The sequence below is a fragment of the Mandrillus leucophaeus genome, unplaced genomic scaffold (assembly GCF_000951045.1).
Source record: "Mandrillus leucophaeus isolate KB7577 unplaced genomic scaffold, Mleu.le_1.0 Scaffold968, whole genome shotgun sequence".
NCBI lineage: Eukaryota > Metazoa > Chordata > Mammalia > Primates > Cercopithecidae > Mandrillus > Mandrillus leucophaeus.
The window spans coordinates 577,381-596,861 of record NW_012110563.1 but is presented as its reverse complement, the minus strand read 5'-3'; the positions used below and the strand labels follow the sequence as shown (position 1 = coordinate 596,861).

Below are 19,481 nucleotides of genomic sequence, written 5' to 3'. Positions count from 1 at the left end.
AAAGCTCATGGAAGGTGCATATCATGAAAAAGCTATACATGGATTTCTCATTTTCTTGATCAAAATAAATTTGTAGAAACTTCTTACAATACATCTGAATAGGATCTAGTTTGAGGCACTAAGAAAAATAAGACAAAATAAGACATCAGTTTTAAAACAACCTCTCTCAGAGAGATACGAATTATAAAATTGAAGTAGGAGTAAACATCCAATTTATACTGAAGCTTTGATGGAAGAATGAGCTATCCATCTATAAACTGCTAATTCATTTGGGGCGTTGTTTCCATAGAGTTTTAGTAAAAAATCCTTTTTGCATTCCCTCAATGAGATTTTAACTAGAAATCATTTCCTTGACTTCTTGGAATATATCCTTCATTCTACCTTATCTTCCTGTCTTTTGATTTGATTTTTATTCCTGATACTGTTTTGTAAAGAATCTTTTACAGAAATTTTATGGAAACAATGCCCTAAATGAATCAGCAGTTCACAGATGGATCACTCATTTTAACAAGGGATGAGACAATGTTGAAGATGAAGCCCACAACAGCAGATCATCTGCATCAATTTGCAAGGAAAAAAATTCATCCTGTTTTTGCCTTATTTGAAGAAGACCAATGATTAATAGCAGAAACAATAATCAACATCGTAGACATCTCAGTTTGCTCAACTTTCACAATTCTGACTTAGTAATTAAACGAAAGCAAACTTTCCACTCCTTTAGTACCAAAACCATTGCAGCCAGATCAGCTGCAGATAAGAGCGGAGTTTTCAATGGAAATTTTCAACAAATGTGATAAAGATCCTGAAGCATTTCTTCAAAGAATTTTAACTGGAGATAAAACATGGCTTTGCAAGTATGATCTTGAAGACAAAACATGATAAAATAATGGCTGCCAAGAGATGGAAGTGGTCCAGTCAAAGCAAAAGCAGACTGGTCAAGAGCAACAGTGGCTCATGCCTGTAGTCTCTGCTACTTAGGAGGTTGAACTGGGAGGATCACTTGAGCCTGGGAGGTAAAGGCTGCAGTGAGCTATAGTTGCACCACTGCATTGCAGCCTGGATGACAGTGAGAACCTGTCTCAAAAAAAAAAAAAAAAAAAAAAAAAGCAAAAGTTATGATAACAGTATTGTGGGATGCTCAAGACATTTTGCTTGTTGACTTTCTGGAAGAGCCAAGGAACAATAACAGCTGCTTACTATGAGAGTATTTTCAGAGAGTTAGCTAAAGCTTTAGCAGAGAAACAACCAGGGAAGCTTCGCCAGAGTCTTCCACCACTACCACGCTCCCACTTACTCTGCTCATCAAACGAGGGCAATTTTGTGAGAGTTTTGATGGGAGATCATTAGGCATCTACCTTATCATCTCAATTTGTCTCTGCTTGACTTATTTTTGTTTCCTAACATTAAAAAAATCTGTAAAGGGCACCCATTTTTCTTCAGTTAATAATGTGAACCAGACTGCGTTGACATGGTTAAATTCCCAGGACTCTCAATTCTTTAGGGATGCACAACACGGCTCGTATCATTGCTTACAAAAGGGTCTTGAACTTGATAGAGCTTATGGAGCTTATGTGGAGAAATAAAGTGAATATTTTTACATTTATCTTTTAATTCCATTTTCTACAATCTTTTTGAAATCTCATATATTATTTCTTTCCTTTTTTTTTTTTTGAGATGGAGTCTTGTTCTGTCACTCAGGCTGGAGTGCAGTGGATCTCACCTCACTGCAACCTCTGACTCCCAGGTTCAAGCAATTCTCGTGCCTTAGCTTCCCAACTAGCTGGGGTTACAGGTGCATGCCACCACACCTGGCTATTTTTTCTTTTTGTATTTTTTAGTAGAGATGGAGTTTGCCATGTTGGCCAAACTGGTCTTGAACTCTTGATCACAGGTGATTCACCCACCCTGGCCTCTCAAAATGCTGGGATTATAGGCAGGTATGAGCCACTGCTCCTGGCTTATTTATTTCTTTTAACAAAATATAAAAAATTCAATTATATTTCCCAAAGCAAAAAGATTTATACATTCTAATTTGATTGAGACATTTGTAGGGAAAATAAACTAACCAATAGCAGATATTGAGCCTCATATTTTTAAAACTCTTAACTGGTATCTTATGGCTATTCAAAAAATATGAAAAACTTTTAGTGGGTACAGAAATATAGGTAAGTTCATAATTGGTGAAGATATTAGTTGGAATACAAATATTTGTTATTTAACTTATAGTAAATATACTAGGAATTTTAACAAAATTTGAAAATATAGACGAAATATTCCTTGCACATAGGAGACTTTCAAGACAAGAGTGGAGAAAACAAATATGAAAAAAATAATAACAACATGGGTAGAATGGATAAGTAGCACTCTTATATTATGGACGAAGCACACTGAGGGCCAGAGAAAGGAGATATAAGATCCAGTCTCACAGCTAATAAAATAAGATAGATAGAAATAAATGAGTATTGTTTGAATTCAATTTTTTCCAAGAGAGGAGAGACATTTCTGGAACACTTGTATTAAAGGTAAGAAATTATAACTTATTTTTTCAAAACAACAAGTTGCACAATTTTTTTGTAGGCCACTTTGCAACAGACATGGCAGTGGGGGAAAGGAAAGCTGGAGATTTAGCTGGAGTCAGAGTATAGAAGGACTGGCAGATGAGCTTAGGGAGTCTATACTTGATTCAATTTATAATGTAAAGATTGAAAGTTTCTGAGCAGAGAAATGACTAACTTATGTAAATAAAAGATTAATTTGACAGTGGTATTTTAAATGGTAGTCAGAGAAATCAGACCAAATGCTGGAAGTCAAACTAAGGGAACAGTGAAAATAGTCTATGTGAGATGCTTTAGTTTAGGACAATGGCAGTGGGAAAGGAAGCAAAGGCATGAGTGTGAGATGTATTACTAAAGTTAATTGACAGCATTTGATGATTGGATGTACAGAGCACAGAAAGAAAAGCTGCAAAATGGGACTAAAGTTTTACATTCCAAATAACTTGTGAGAATAACTAAAGAATGTACAGAGAGACTTTTAGAGATAAAATGGCTTAATGATGGAAGAAAAATGACTTCATTACATAACCTACTACATGTGTGGTTGCAGGGGATATCATTTAGCTTTTAAGAAAATGAAGTTTAAGGCAGGATCTTAGAGCTACAATTTATAGAATTGAAATGTGAGGTAATATAAATAAAAGATAATAAATTCAAAGATACAGAATGAAAATCCAATGGCTCAGAAATGTTGCAGTGTTAAAGAAGTAAAAAAAAAAAGATATATACATATATGTATGTGTGTGTGTGTATATATATAGAGAGAGAGAGAGAGAGAAAGAGAGAGAGGGAGAGATTCAGAATCTGTGTTTTGTTAGCAGCATAAAAAGTGGTCCCAGAAGCTCAGAAGAATTGCTAATTCTCATGCTGTTGTTAATAAAGACATACCTGAGACCAGGTAATTTATAAACAAAAGAGCTTTATTTGACTCACAGTTCAGCCTGGTGGGGGAGGCCTCAGGAAACTTACACTTATGGTAAAAGGGGAAGCAAACATGTATTTCTTCACAAGATGGCAGCAAGGAGAAGTGATGAGCAAAACAGGACGAAGACCCTTATATTACCATCAGATCTTGTGAGAACTCACTCACTATCACAAGAACAGCAGCATGGGAGTAACTGCCCCATGATTCAATTACCTCCTACCAGGTACCTCCCATGACATGTAGGGATTATGGGAGCTACAATTCAAGATGAGATTTGGGTGGGAACAGAGCCAAACCATATCATTCCACCCCTGCCCCCTCCCAAATCTCATGTCCTCACATTTCCAAACCAATCATTCCTTCCCAGTAGTCCCCCAAAGTCTTAACTCATTTCAGCATTAAGTCAAAATTCAACAGTCCAAAGTCTCATCTGAGTCAAGGCAAGTCTCTTCTGCCTATGAGCCTGCAAACTCAAAAGAAAGTTATTTACTATTATGAGGGTATAGGTATCAGGTAAACACAGCCATTCCAAATGGGAGAAATTGGCCAAAATGAAGAGGCTACAGGCCCCATGCAAGTCCAAAATCAAGCAGGGCAGTCAAATCTTAAAGCTCCAAAATGACCTCCTTTGACTCCACGTCTCACATCCAGGGCATGCTGATGCAAGAGGTGGGTTCGCATGGCCTTGGGCAGCTCTGTCCTGTGGCTTTGCAGGCTATAGCCCATCTCCCAGCTGCTTTCACAGGTTGGCATTCATTGAGTATCTGCAGTTTTTCCAGTTTCAGTGTGCAAGATGTTGGTGGATCTACCATTCTGGGGTCTGGAGGATGATGGCCCTCTTCTCACAGCTCCACTAGGCAGTGCCCCAATGGGGATTCCCTGTCGGGGTTTTGACCTCACATTTCCCTTCTGCACTGCCCTAGGAGAGGTTTTCCATGAGGGCCCTGTCCCTGCAGCAAACTTATTCCTGGACATCCAGGCATTTCCATACATCCTCTGAAATCTAGGTGGAGGTTCCAAAACCTCAATTCTTGACTTCTGTGCCACCGCAGGCTCAACATCATGTGGAAGATCCCAAGGGTTGGGGCCTCTGAAGCCTCTGAAACCACAACCTGAGCTGTACCTTGGCCCCTTTTATCTATGGTTGGAGAAGCTGGGATGCAGGGCACCAAATCCCTAGGCTGCACACAGCAGGCAGCCTATGGGCCCAGCTCATGAAACTATTTTTTCCTCCTAGACCTCCAGGCCTGTGATGGGAAGGACTGATGGGAAGGTCTCTGACATGCCCTGGAGATATTTTCTCCATTATCTTTGTGATTAACATCCACTGCCTTGTCACTGATGTAAATTGCTGCAGAAGGCTTGAATTTCTCCCCAGAATGTGGGCTTTTTCTTTTCTACTACATGGTCATGCTGCAAATATTTCAAAGTTTTATGCTCTGTTAACTTTTGAACACTTTGCTGCTTAGAATTTTTTTTCCACTAGATACCCTGAATTATTTCTCTCAACTTCAAAGTTCCACAGATCTCTATGGCAGCGGCAAAATGCCACCGGTCTCTTTGCTAAAGCATAATAACAGTCACCTTTGCTCCAGTTCCTAACAAGATCCTCATCTCCATCTGAGACCACCTCAGCCTGGACTTTATTGTCCATAGCACTATCAGCATTGTGGTCAAAGCCATTCAACAAGCCTCTAGGAAGTTTCAAACTTTCCCACATTTTACTCTCTTCTTCTGAGCCCTCCAAATTGTTTCAACCTCTGCCTGTTACCCAGTTCCAAAGTTGCTTCCACAATTTCAGGTATCTTTGAAGCAGTGCCCAACTACTCTGTACCAGTTTACTGAAATAGTCTGTTCTCATGCTGCTAATAAAGACATACCCGAAAATGGGTAATTTATAAAAGAAGGAGGTTTATTTGACTCACAGTTCAGGATAGCCAGGGAGGCCTCAGGAAACTTACAATCATGGCAGAAGGGGAAGCAAACATGTCCTTCTTTGCTTGGTGGCAGAAAGAAGAGGTGCCGACCAAAAGGGATAAAAGCCCCTTATAAAATCATCAGATCTCATGAGAATTCACTCACTACCAACAACAAGGCCTGGGGGTAATCATCCCCATGATTCAATTACCTCCCATGGGGTCCCTGCCATGATAGGCAGGGATTGTAGAAGCTACAGTTCAACATGACAGGTCATTGACAACTTTCAAATGAACAACTCTGGTAAAGAAGCTAAGACCAAATCACGATTCAGTGAGTACACAGAAACCTTTTGAGAAGATTGGCAGTAAAAGAAAGGAGAGGGCAAAGAAGTGTACAAACTATGAATAACCAAGAACAAGTTATTTTGTTCCAGGAGTGATCTGAATATTCTAATGGGAAGAAGGAAGATTTCTAGGGAGGAATAGAAAGATGATGCAAAGCAAAGAGGTGGTTATTAATGTTGCAAAGTGTTTTAATGAGATAATAGGAAATGAACTGCTCACGGCAAGTCATTCTGTTATCAGGGTCCATGAGATGATCCAGGAAAGTGAAGATTGGAGGAAGAATAGGAATCAAAAAGAAGAATCAGTTTGATAAGAAAGGGAGAGAAAAATGGGGATGATATGGACAATGAGACCACAAGAAGGAATTTTAAAGAGCCAGAAATACAGAAAAGAGAACAGTCTGAGAATCACAAATAGAAGAGCAATTTTCCAATACTTTTTTCCACAATTAAGAGCTCATATATGAGAGAAGCTAAAGAAGATAAGGATAAAATATCTTAATATTAAGTTTAGGTTTTTCTTTAGAGTAACATAGACTAGAAGATTCTCCATGAAGAGAGAAAATAAACAATGATCATGTATTATGGATACTGAGGATAATAAATCTTACCTCTCTCAGAGGATCATTGAGTTCATTGAGAATATTTTCCTCATCAAAGATTTTGCCTTGGTATCTATGTTCATAGTAATCATGTATCTTCTGACGCATATCAGCTGGTAACTTATGGAATGACATGTATTGTTCCACTTGCTTATACTGTAAGGAAAGAAAAATAAAATTAAAAAAACATTGTTAGGCTGTATGAGAAATCATATTATTTTGTTTGCTATATTTAATAACATTTGAATACTCAGTTAAAAAAAAAAGAAATCCTTTAAGATGAAGGAACCCGGGTCGAATGAACCTATTTCGTGTTACATAATGTATAAGGCATTTTATTTAGGTGAACATTTCCTGTAAAGAACTAAGATACTGTGGAAGGGAGTTAAGAGTGAATTTAAGGGAGTAACTACAAAAAAAAAAGCCAGTGATGGGGCAAAAACAAAATGTTATACCATTTTTTAAATTGAGTTCTGAAAGAAGTATGAAATTGATTGGCTCTTGGTTTTAAGAAAAATTTATAACTATGGAGAGTATAACAGGTTTTATCTTAGGCTTTTTAGCAAAAGATCAGAATCTAATTAAATTTGGAATTGACAGGTAGGGAGCTTGGCAGGTATTTGCAGATCATACATACTTCAGCAACACAGATGCCCTGTAAATTACTGAGAACTAAGAGACTGTAGCAGGCTTCCAATTTAGGATTTAGGAGAATATCATGGTGAGACTAGATCCAAATTACTGTATAGCTGAACGTTAGCTTATACACTGAAGTTCATTTAAACAAGTAGGCCTCAACTGTGATTTTTTTTAAGATCTGGGGAGGGCATTGCTTTTTTGACATATCTGCCTATTTATATTTATACACACATGCGCGTGCACACACACACACCCACGGGGGGGGGGAGAGAGAGAGAGAGAGAGAGAGAGAGAGAAAGAGAGAGAGAGAGAGACAGAGAGAGAGAGAATTTGTTTGTAAGTAGCATCCCTGCATCCTTGATAGTCAAACAGGACCATATAAGCATGGATATTACCTGGGTGCCTATTAGAAGAGAATAATTTCAAGCCTCATCCAAGACCAATGGAATAAGGATTTGCATCTTAAAAACCTCTCCAGATGACTCACGTGCATAGATATACACCTTAAAGTTTGAGAAACAATCCCTAGGTGTTTCAAAAGCAGGGGGTCATAAGACCACACATTGAAAAAAATTAATTAGGTTTAAAAATTTTGTTTCATTGTATAGATGACACTAGTACAAATTTTAATAGCTGGTAACACAACTGAATAAAGATGTCAAAATAATATTATTTCCTCATGTAACACACATTTGATATATCTTACATGGAAAAGATTTTCTGAAATATTTTCTTGATAACACAGCTCTGACTAGATCTAGGTCTCCTGAGCTTTGCCCATAATTATTGTAATTGTACTTGGTAATTGATAATAGACCTATCTAATGAGAAACAGCAACCCATTGTATTGCATTTCTTCATTTTTTCCTACATACTTTCATTTTGCAAAAAAAAAAAAAATATTGTTTGAACATTCTCTTTTGAACACTAGTACCCTCAAATGAAATATCACTTTGTCATGAGACTTTCTTTGATAACCAGACTGTCCATCAAACTATTTAAAGCCTGAAGGCCTATGTACATCTCTCTGAAGTAACTTGCTTGCTCGAACACTGCTTGGAGTGGTGAGAATCTGAAATCTTAGCTGACACACTGAAATCTTCATTTCTACTTTCTTTTCCATGCATCTCAGAAATACAAGGAACAGCACTGAAACTTAGTAGCATTTTATTCACTTTTGGGAATTTCGTGCCTGTATACAAAGGCCTACTAATCTAGGGAAAACATAATCTTCTCTACCTCTATCTCTGAATTAGGAAAATTAATCCTTTTGTAGCTAAGTACAAATATTATATATATAGTTATTTTATTTTTTATAAAACTCAGGGTTGATCTAATCTATTTGTTTTTCCTCACACAAGTCATTTAACCCTTCCAGACCTCATTTATTAATCAACAATAAGAGAGTATTTGACTAAATGATCTTCCTTTTCTTTTCAAACTAAAAATTTAAAGTTATATGACAATTTCTTATCATTTATTCATATTAAGTTTGAATTTTAAGCTATATTACTATTTTAAGCATTCATTGACTCATAGTAATTATTGATCTAGCAAACATTAAATGATTATTGTATGCCAGTAGTTCTGAAGGTGTGGTTGCCAAACCACCAATAGCACATGGGAATTCTTCAGAAACACACATTCACAGTCTCCACTCCAGACCTACTGAATCAGAAACTCTACATTTGAGACACAGCAGTACGTGTTTTGACAGGTCCTTCATGCACAAAAATGTCATAATCGTTGCTATATGCCAAGTACTGTGATATCTCAGGACATAAGGAAGCATACTTGAGTGAGCATGGCGGAAACAAAGTAAGTTTAGTTTTCAGCAAGTTAAGTTTGAGATGCCCATAGCACATCCTAATGCCTCTATGTAGGTCAGGCACTCAGAGAAGAAAATATATACAGCATCGGTGACTGAGAAGTCACTAAGGGAGGATGTGTCAAATGAGGAGAAAAGGCTAAAAAGCGGAACTTATGTTTTAAAAGTAGCTGGGCCAGAAGGTTGATTAAGTTAAGGGTATTGTTAATACCTGCCAAGGTGTGAGAGCAGAACCAGAAAAACATGATTAGAAAATCCAAAGAAGGATTAAGTTTCACAGGGGTTATGGTCAAAAGAAATCTATCCTAAGAAAACAGGTACTTAACAATGGGCAGTGAATTTGGAAATTAGGTAGTAATCTCTGTTAGAATACAACACACTAAAAATAGGAGCTTTTTCTTTTTGTCTGTTTCCCCACACCTAACAAGACTTGCAAGAATATATGAAAATACCACTTCCATGTGATGTGAATAAAAATAACAAACTATTCTTTGAAAAGGACACTTAGTAGTGGTAGTCAGACAGTGAAATAAACTAGATGTTACAAGTAATGCGTAAGTTGGCAAAGTCAAAAAATGATAAAATGGCATACTTTCTAATAGTTGTAGTAATATATTGTAAGCAAAATATGACTTAATACATTTAGAGGTCACGGACAAATAGATTTTTGAAAAGCAAGGATGCCAATACAATTCTTTGGAAACATAAGATCAAAAGTTTATTCCATCAGATCTAAATATACTATAAAATAATTACCACTTAAAATTCTAATATGTTTTTATTTTTAAAACTTTCTGTATAATTACAAAAATTTATAAAAGTATGCATGTACATGATTATTAAAAATGAGATCTAACAAGAGTGTTTATAAAGAGTGGCAAGGATCCACTTTCAAACCCACCAGTCTCACTTTTCCATGTTAAAAGGTGTTTAATTCATGTCATTAAGCAACATGCTTGTTTCCATTTCTTATATAATTACAGGCATTGTTTATAAACTAACTGTCATAAAATGGGGTTTTGCCACTTATAGTACCCCAAATCTTCCTTTCTCATGCTATAGCTATGTCACTAGTGTTAATTCTTACCCTAGCTTGCTTTGTACCTTTATGCACCATATTTGCTATTATTTCTTTTTCAGATAACTCTAAGATACTTTATCAGGTGAAAGTAAAAAAAACTCCCTCCTTCACTTCCATTTGAAGACTCCTGTCATCTCTATGTTATAACGTAAAGGTTGATTATAACTTTGTTCCTATAATTGAAACTTCCAAACTCCTAAAGTGTTAACATAACTCTGGCCATATAAATATTTATCACAAAGCCAAATGGTGTATTTGATGACATTTCCTTTCTTGCTCATCAGTGGATTAACAAGACTTGTTCATCCAGTGGACTTGTTAATCCTGCACTTGCTGATTATGTTTATTTCTTGAGTAATTAGCCTTTAATCTAGTATTATTTTTTCTAGCCTCCTTATCCCACCAGATAGACATCGAGTTTTTTCTTCAAAGATTTTCCTATAGAATTTCTCTTTACGACATCCTTGGTTTGGCTCAGTATTCCTAAATGCCATGTGTCTCTTTTGGTTTATTTATTCATGTTACTGGAAAAAATCCCCAAGTAAACAACTAAGAAAGATGGTATGTTTTCTGAATCTTTCTTGTCTGAAATTGTCTTTATTAAACTCTCAAAGTTGACTCTATATAGAATTAATTCTAAGTTGAACTCCTCTAGTTGGATGTTGAGACTTTGGATCTCAATTTGATCCTCTATGCTGCATTCGATTTTTTCCTTATCTTTATTTAATGTATTTAGTCTCTGCATTTTCCTCTACCTTTCTCTGCATTCCCTACATTGCCTCTATATTCCCCCAACATTTCCCCTACATTCTAGAATATTTTCTGAAATTCTTAGAAAACATTTTTAATTCCTCCTCCATGTTCATTGATCATTTATTTCTGTACTTTTAATATTTTTAGTTTAAAAATATACTAATATGAGATTTTTAAAAATGAGTTTTAGTCTGCCTTTTTTCTCCAAAATATGTGATATGTCTAAATGTGAATTCAAAATTATCCTCTAGATTTAGTTTCAGTAATGTCTTTGGTGACCTTTCCCTATATGTGTATGTTAGGAGTAGGGATCATACAAAGCAGACTGTAATGATTTGTGCTATGGTTTGGATAGCACTCTCCAAACTTCATGTTGAGATTTTATCCCCAGTGTTGTAAGTGGGATCTATTGGAAGGTATTTGGGTCATAGGGGTGGATCCCTCAAGGACAAAGATTATGCCCTCCCTCAGGTGTGAGTGAATTCTTACTCTATTAGTTCCCTAGGGAGCTTGGTGATAAAAAGATTCTGGCACCTCTTCCCTCTCTCTCTCTCTCTTGCTTCCTTTCTTACCATATGGTCTCTGCATACTCCTGCTCCTCTTCACTTTCTGCCATGAGTGGAAGCAGCCTGAGACCCTCACCAATACCGATGCCCAAACTTGAACTTTCCAGCCATCAGAATCGTGAGCCAAATAACCTTTCTTCTTTATTAATTACCCAATCTTAGGTTTTCCTCTCAGAAAAATGGACTAAGAGAGAGGATAATGGAAAATATAAGTGGCAATGGAAATGGTAAATATAATAACCATCATGCTCTGTCTATGACTGAGAACTAGAAGGATAATTGAAGGGAATAGAAGGCATGGCAAATGTAAGCAATCTAAAGAACTTTCAAATCACATTTATATTGTTTTTATATCCATGAAATTATACCCTTATTTATAAAACTGAAACACCTTAGTTTATCCCCTACTCCTTCATCTCAATCCTTACAATATCACCAAATTATGTAAGTTTTACCTACCAAAATTTTCAATAATTTTCCATTTCTCTGCATCAACATTCTAGTCAAAGCTACTCTCTCTCCTTCAACTCATAACCAGCTTCTTAACTACATTCACTGTACCTGTTTATACATGTCTTCCTCCAACTCTAACTCATTTTCCATGATTCAAACAGGACATCTTTTAAACATGTTAATCTAATTGACACCCCTAAAGGAAACTAAAAATATTTCACCCCAAAATATACCTCTTTGACATATTTTGAGTTGGCTGTTCAGAGGGCCTGCAGACAAGAATAGCCCTACAAAGGTGTCTTTTGTGGAGAGATTTGCATCTGTGGACTAAATAAAGTGAAATAAACAACAGATGCAAGCAGGCTTTTCCTGAGGCCCACCTTGTCAAGGTCCTGTAAGATTAACAGAGAGTCTGACACCTTTTAAGATCTGACAGAGAAACATTTACCATAGGCTATCACCTGTTCTTTCTAAGGGCTGCTACCTGTACATCTGCACAACATTGCCTTTACCCCACGCCTTTCTTCTTCTGCTCTACCTCTGACAATCTGTCTTGGCATGCTATAAGCCCCTATTCTTTCTGTAACCCCAAGATGGTATAAAAGCATCAATAATCTGGCATTTCTTTGAGTTCTCACATTTTGTATGACTCCTGTACATACATGTGCAGATAACAAATTTGTATGCCCTTTTTTCCTATTAATCTAGTACCAGTTTGTGTTATAGAGTCAAATTACAGGTCTTCAGGAATAATTTTATGCACTTTACATTCCTGGAAGACAGGGATAAGAAGTTGTACTTCCCATTGTATTAGAAGAGCAAATCACATAAATTGAAAAATATCAAATTATTAATAATTACTCATCAAATCAGATGGAACTTTAAGTTTATGATTCTAACCCCATGTCTCAAATCTATAAAATACTGCCTATAAGAAGTTAACTTTTTACTTTCAGGAAGCATATATATATATCTATATATACACACACACACACACACACACACACACACACACATAGATAGATGTATCACCTGATTTATAATATCTCAAGATAATTTTACAGTGTAGCACATGCCCACAGTAGAGTCTTGCCTGTGGGGTATCTATATGTACATTGGCATCAATACACACCATCTATTATTTTTGTGAAACACAAGTTAATATGTTTTTTAAAAAGGCAAAAGACTTTTTGGTGAGTGATGGAACTAATTTCCATGTTCAAATAAATCATAAATGCTACATTAATTAGCTATTTGAAAGTAGGCTACACTATAGAGCTTATTTAAACTTTATTTCTAGGACAATCTATAGTATCAGATGAAAGCTATAGACCCTCATTTGCCAAAATAAACATGCATGAAAATGTGTTATGATTTCAAGGGTGTTTACACATATCTGAGTGTCAATTTAAAAATATCTGAGTATCCTAATCGACCACATTAAGTTTTATTGGCATTGTAAAACTCCATGAGTGCTGGAACCAGTGGTGTCTGTGTTTAATCTACTCTATATTCTTGACTTTTGACTTTGAGTATATATATTTTTTAACTTTTCAGTTTTTCAGTTTTTTTATATGTCAATTTGAGATGATAATATCTAACATACTGGGTGCTGTGAGAATTAGTAGTGATACCGAATGTATGTTATGTGATAAATAAATAATAAATGGTAATTATTAGAAAAATCATTAAAAAGCAAACAGGTTAAAAATCCAGTTGAGTAAAAATATATGTCTCATTCTCAATATAAACACAGCAATGCTAAAATAGTCTCTGAAGTGACATTTTTCTTACAGAATTAAAAAAACTGTAAATTTTATATTCCAGTGACTACATGTGTTTTAAATGTAATTTGACAAATAATAATAAATAATAAGAAAATATTTAAAATTGTTTACTCATCAAAGACCAACAATTAACTTTCCTTTTAACTTTTTTATGTTTAAGTAAATTATCATTGGGTTTATGACTAATCTATCTTAATTTTTACCAAGAAAAATTCTAGTATTGCCAGCTATTTACACAGCAATTGAAGCCATAAATTCTCTTTATTATCCTACATATAAGATACATAAATTCATATAGAAAAGCTGGGTAATATGCTAATTCGTTTAACAAGTATTGTTTCTATAATTTTCGAAGCAAGACTGAATCATTTTCAAGAACTATGCTATAAATACAGCAACATCTTCAATGCATATCTTTGAGAATTTTTTTTTTCTTAGCAAAAATGTGTCACTGGTTATTTTATGAAAAAGTTTTAAATTGCATAGTCTTTACATAGTAAGTCATATAATCATAAAAAATAACATGAAATCTTCCTGAATTTGATTTTCAATAAAACAAATGGAAAAACAAAAAAACAAACAAAAAAAAACTAAAGGAAAATCACAAATGAAGGAAAGCAGGTAGTTTAGAGATTTGTTTGTTTTTTAGCAGAAGTTTGAGTCAGATACTCCTATTTTATCTTCATTTTATATTTCCTTTTTTGGAAAGCTGGGTAACAAAACGTAGATTTTTCTATGGAATAATGAATTCTTTAGCTCTCAAAATATGGAAAAGCTTTTTTGAAATAAAATATGTATCTACTTTGCATGGAAAACAGTCAAAATTCCAACTGAATGTAATTTTATTTTATTTTATTTTATTTTATTTGTTTTGTTTTGTTTGGTTTTTCTCTGAGATGGAGTTTCACTCTTGATGCCCAGGCTGGAGTGCAATGGCATGATCCTGGCTCACTGCAACCTCAGCTTCCCGGGTTCTAGCGATTCTCCTTCATCAGCCATAGCTGAGATTACAGGCATGCACCACCATGCTCAGCTCATTTTGTGTTTTCAGTAGAGCGGGGTTTTACCATGTTGGTCAGACTGGTCACTGTAACCTCGGCCTCCTGGGTTCTAGCTATTCTCCTGCCTCAGCTGAAGCTGGGATTACAGGCATGCACCACCATGCCCAGCTAATTTTGTATTTTCAGTGGAGACGGAGTTTCACCATGTTGGTCAGAGTGGTCTTGAATTCCTGACCTTAGGTGATCCACCTGCCTTGGTCTCCCAAAGTGCTGAGATTACAGGTATGAGCCACCTTGCCTGGCCCCAACCCAATGTAATTTAAAAATATTTGTAGAAAATATTACAAGTAAAACGTGTTATTCTTCCATTCAGAATAACCTCTTCCAACATAAATAAACATTTGCTTTCTTGCTTATAGAACTTAGCTATCCATTCAGATATTTCACAAGAAACTATACTTTCATCTATGTAAAAATGCAAGATTCAAAAGAACTTGGAAGTTATTTACACTACATAGTTTTTCATTTATCAATTATTATTATTATGTTTTTATTTGAAAATGGCCAGGTTGAGCATTGTTTTTGAAAAGTCAAATTTAACACTGTTTAAGACTTAACTAAGCATGTAATTGAAAAACCAGTGATGATGAGACTTTAGTGTATTTAGCAATTAGAAGAGAATCTTTGATTACAAAGCAAGTAAATTGTCCATCTAAAACATCTTTAGTATGTTAATTTATTTGTAATTATGGAGTAAGAGTCAAGCATTAGATGATTGGTAGAAGTAGAAACAATCATTATAACCATTGTAACACTGCTAAATGTGTGCTTGAATATTTTTAAAATCCTTTAGTTTTCCTGCTCTAAATGACTTTAAACTTTATTACTATAGTTTTGCTTGGTGTGTTTGTTTGTGTGTGTGTGTGTGTATCTGTGTGTAGGGAAATGATCTGGCCCTGAACTGAACAAGAGTATGGACTGATATAACATGCCTACCGTGGTTAACTCAATCTCTCTTCCATTTTTTTTTAAATTGAACATTTAAAGCATTTTATGCTGTCTCAACTTTCCTATTTCCTTCCCTCAACAGTTTCTTTCACTCACAGATGACTTTACATAGAATTTCAAAAAGAAACAGAAGCTTTTACTTAATATCTACTAACTCATTTAGAGAGAAACTTATTTTTTCTCCTTCTGTCCTTATTTCTCTTATAAACAATGAAAGAAGTGTTTCTCATTCCATTTAAAGCTACTCTTTCAGCTGTGTTTGAATGTCCAGTTACAATAATTAAAATCATAACCATATCTAACCCTTGGATATTAAATGCTATTTTCCTGACTCTCGACTAAACCTTCTACTCATATTTACCTACTTAATCCTCACAACAACATTAAGAGATTGCTATCATTATCTTCATTTTACAGATAATGAAATTGAGGCACAGAGAATTTAAATAACTTGTATAAAGTCACACAGCTAATTAGTGCTGAAGCCAGGATTTGAATCCAGGGAATATGGCTTCAGACTCTGTGCTCTTATTTATTACATGACATTCTTGTCATCAATAAATGACTCTACTAATCACAAGTAGCCCTCTACTTACCAAACTATTTTTCTTCTCTCCTTTCTCAACCAATTTCTTGAAAGTGTGGTCTACTTTCATTATCTAACTTTGTACTTCTCATTAAAACCTTTAATTAAAGCTTCCATTCCTTCTATTTCACTAATAATACTCTCACATTTCCATTATTTCCTGATTACTGCCATGATACTTAATTAGATATTTCACAAATATATATATATATATTTGTGATCTGAATATATATCATACATACATATACATATATATATATTTATATATATTTGTTATCTGAATAGTACTGAACACCGGTGGTTAACACTATTGATGTCCCATGCAACACCACTATCCTTGCAAGCTGACCCACCTCTGACCTCAACTGTACCAATGGTGGAAAGTCCATCTCAGGATTTTTGCATCAGGGCTCTCCGGGAACTCTAGAAAACTTGCTCAGCTCAACCTACAGTTGCATGAACTTTTTGCGGGGTAAGGAGAGGTGTATGTTACACCACATAAGGCAACGTTCAACCAATGAAGGACTGGAGTCTCCAGATTAATAACAGCCCCTATCCTTCAAGTATAAGGTTCATTCTACACAGTTCCTCAGAGAGTGTCAGTAGGACTCAGCCCCAATTGCCTATAACTAAAAAAAACCCCTCAATAATATATCTTTCATTAGATTTCCCTTTTTCCTGGTGATATGGTTTGGCTGTGTCTACATTCAAATCTCAACTTGAATTGTATCTCTCAGAATTCCCATATGCTGTGGGAGGGATCCAGGGGGTGGTAATTAAATCATGGGGGCCGGTCTTTCCTGTGCTAGTCTTGTGATAGTGAATAAGTCTCACGAGATCTGACAGGTTTATCAGGGGTTTCTGCTTTTGCTTCCTCCTCATTTTCTTTTGCCATCACCAAATAAGAAGTGCCTTTCTCCTCCTGCCATGATTCTGAAGCATTCTCAGCCATGTGGAACTATAAGTCCAAGTAAACCTCTTTTTCTTCCCAGTCTCGGGTATGTCTTTATCAGCAGCCTAAAAATGGGCTAATGCACATTGTCTTACTACTCCTGTTTCGTAATCCTGATTCTTAAAATTCTTCCTCAATAAATTACCCACCCCAAATTCTTTTATTAGGCTCTGCTACTAGGAGATTCCAAACTAAGACAGTATTACAAACTGAGTCCTTCCTCCTAAGACATCTTTTCCTGTGGCTTCTCCATCCACATATGGTTCTGACTTTCCTGTTTCATCTTTGGCTGCCCTTTGAAGTCTCATTTGTTGGCATCTTTTAATAGTTGGTATTTCCAAAGACTATGCCCAAGGCCTTCTTTTCTTTTCACCTTACATATTTTCCTTGGGCAATCCTTCCCACTTACATGACTTCGGTTACTATCAATATACCACCAATCCTCAAGTCAATGGTCCAGCAGAGACCAAATCCCTGGTCTCGACTTGTAAGCTTGTCTTCCCTTTCAACATCTACTCATACAACATGTTTCACGAGCACATCAAACGCAAAATTGAAATTGTCTTAGTTTTTCCTGAATGTCTTCTCTATCCAACCTACAACCTAAGCTATAGACTTGATTTTGAGTACACTCATTTCTCTGTTTCCAATGTATTTTACTTTTAATTTTCATAAGCTAACCACCTTGTCATTTGGGAGTTAATTTGTAACGCCACTTTCTCTGAGTAATTTTCCCTAATGCTTGTCTTAAATGTTAACGTAAATTAAAATAATATGAGAATCTTGTTAACATGAAGATATACATTCAGTATGTATGGGGTTGAAACTGAAATTTTAGTATTTCTAACAATATTCTAGATGATTCTAATGCTGGTAGTAAGAGAATTACAGTAGTTGAGATTTATATTAGATTAGATGAGCTATTTATTCTCCTATAACATCAAGTATTTCCCATGCATTGGCTGTTTTCACACTATCATAATTTCTATTGAAATTATCTGTGTTCTTTGCTACAACAGCTTCCTGAAGGTGCTCAATAATTAATTAATATGTCCTAAAATATTATTTATTGTCAAACATATTTAGTCTTTGTTGAAAATAAGCTTTGAAGTACTTTTAAAAAATAAAAGTGCCATTTTTCATATGATCAAATATATGTAAAGCATTTAAACTCTTTTACACATTTTTATTTTTATTTTTCATGTTATATTTAGGGAATTCATCTGTTTGTTTGTTATATGGGTATTACATGCATAATGGTGGTGATTGGGCTTCTAATGTACCCATCACCAAAATATTGAACATAGTACTCAATAGGTAATTTTTCAACCCTCACCCACCTCCTATTCTTCACCCTTTTGGAGTCCTCAAAGACTATTATCTCTATCTTTAGGTCCATATGTACTCATTGTTTAGCTCACATTTATAGGTGAGAACATGATATTTGATTTTCTGCCTCAGAGATATTTCACTTAGAATAATGGCCTCAAACTCCATGTTGCTGCAAAGGACATGATTAAATTATTCTTTATGGCTGTATAGTATTCCATACATATATACCCACATTTTCTTTATCCATTCAACTGTTGGTGGATACTTATGTTGGTTCCATGACTTTGTCATTGTGAATAGCACTGTGATAAATATATGACTACAGATGTCTTTTTAATAGAATTATTTATTTCTTTTTGGGTAGATACCAAGCACTGGGATTACTGGGTTGAATAGTAGTTCTATTTTTAGTCCTTTGAGAATCTCCATATTGTTTTACTTTTTTTTTTTTGATTTTTTATTTTTTTATTATACTTTAAGTTCTGGGGTATATGTGCACAATGTGCAGGTTTGTTACATAGGTATACATGTGCCATGTTGGTTTGCTACACCTATCAACTCCTCATTTACATTAGGCATTTCTCCTAATGCTATCCCTCTCCCAGCCCCCCACCCCCCAACAGGCCCTGGTGTGTGATGTTCCCCTCCCTGTGTCCATGTGTTCTCATTGTTCAACTCCCACTTATGAGTGAGAACATGTGGTGTTTGGTTTTTTCTTCTTGTGTTACTTTGCTGAGAATGATGGTTTCCAGTTTCATCCATGTCCCTGCAAAGGACAGGAATTCATCCTTTTTATGGCTGCATAGTATTCCATGGTGTATATGTGCCACATTTTCTTTATCCAGCCTATCACTGATGGACATTTGGGTTAGTTTCAAGACTTTGCTATTGTGAACAGTGCTGCAATAAACATATGTGTGTGTGCATGTATCTTTATAGTAGAATGATTTATAATCCTTTGGGTATATACCCAGTAATGGGATTGCTGGGTCAAATGGTTTTTCTAGTTCTAGATCCTTGAAGAATCGTTGTCTTCCACAATGGTTGAGCTAGTTTACAGTCCCACCAGCAGTGTAAAAGTGTTCCTATTTCTCCACATCCTCTCCAGCATCTGTTGTTTCCTGACTTTTTAATGATCACCATTCTAACT

At 35.4% G+C, this 19,481-nt stretch overlaps 1 protein-coding gene across 1 annotated transcript in view; it reads right to left on the bottom strand.

The window, feature by feature from the left end:
* Positions 1–19,481, bottom strand: part of HCN1 (hyperpolarization activated cyclic nucleotide gated potassium channel 1) — a 382,647-nt gene that overhangs the window by 71,400 nt on the left and 291,766 nt on the right. The window contains exon 5 of the mRNA XM_011970716.1: positions 6,355–6,501. Within this exon, the coding sequence (XP_011826106.1) occupies positions 6,355–6,501 (147 nt within the window). The remainder of the gene's footprint in view (positions 1–6,354; positions 6,502–19,481) is intronic.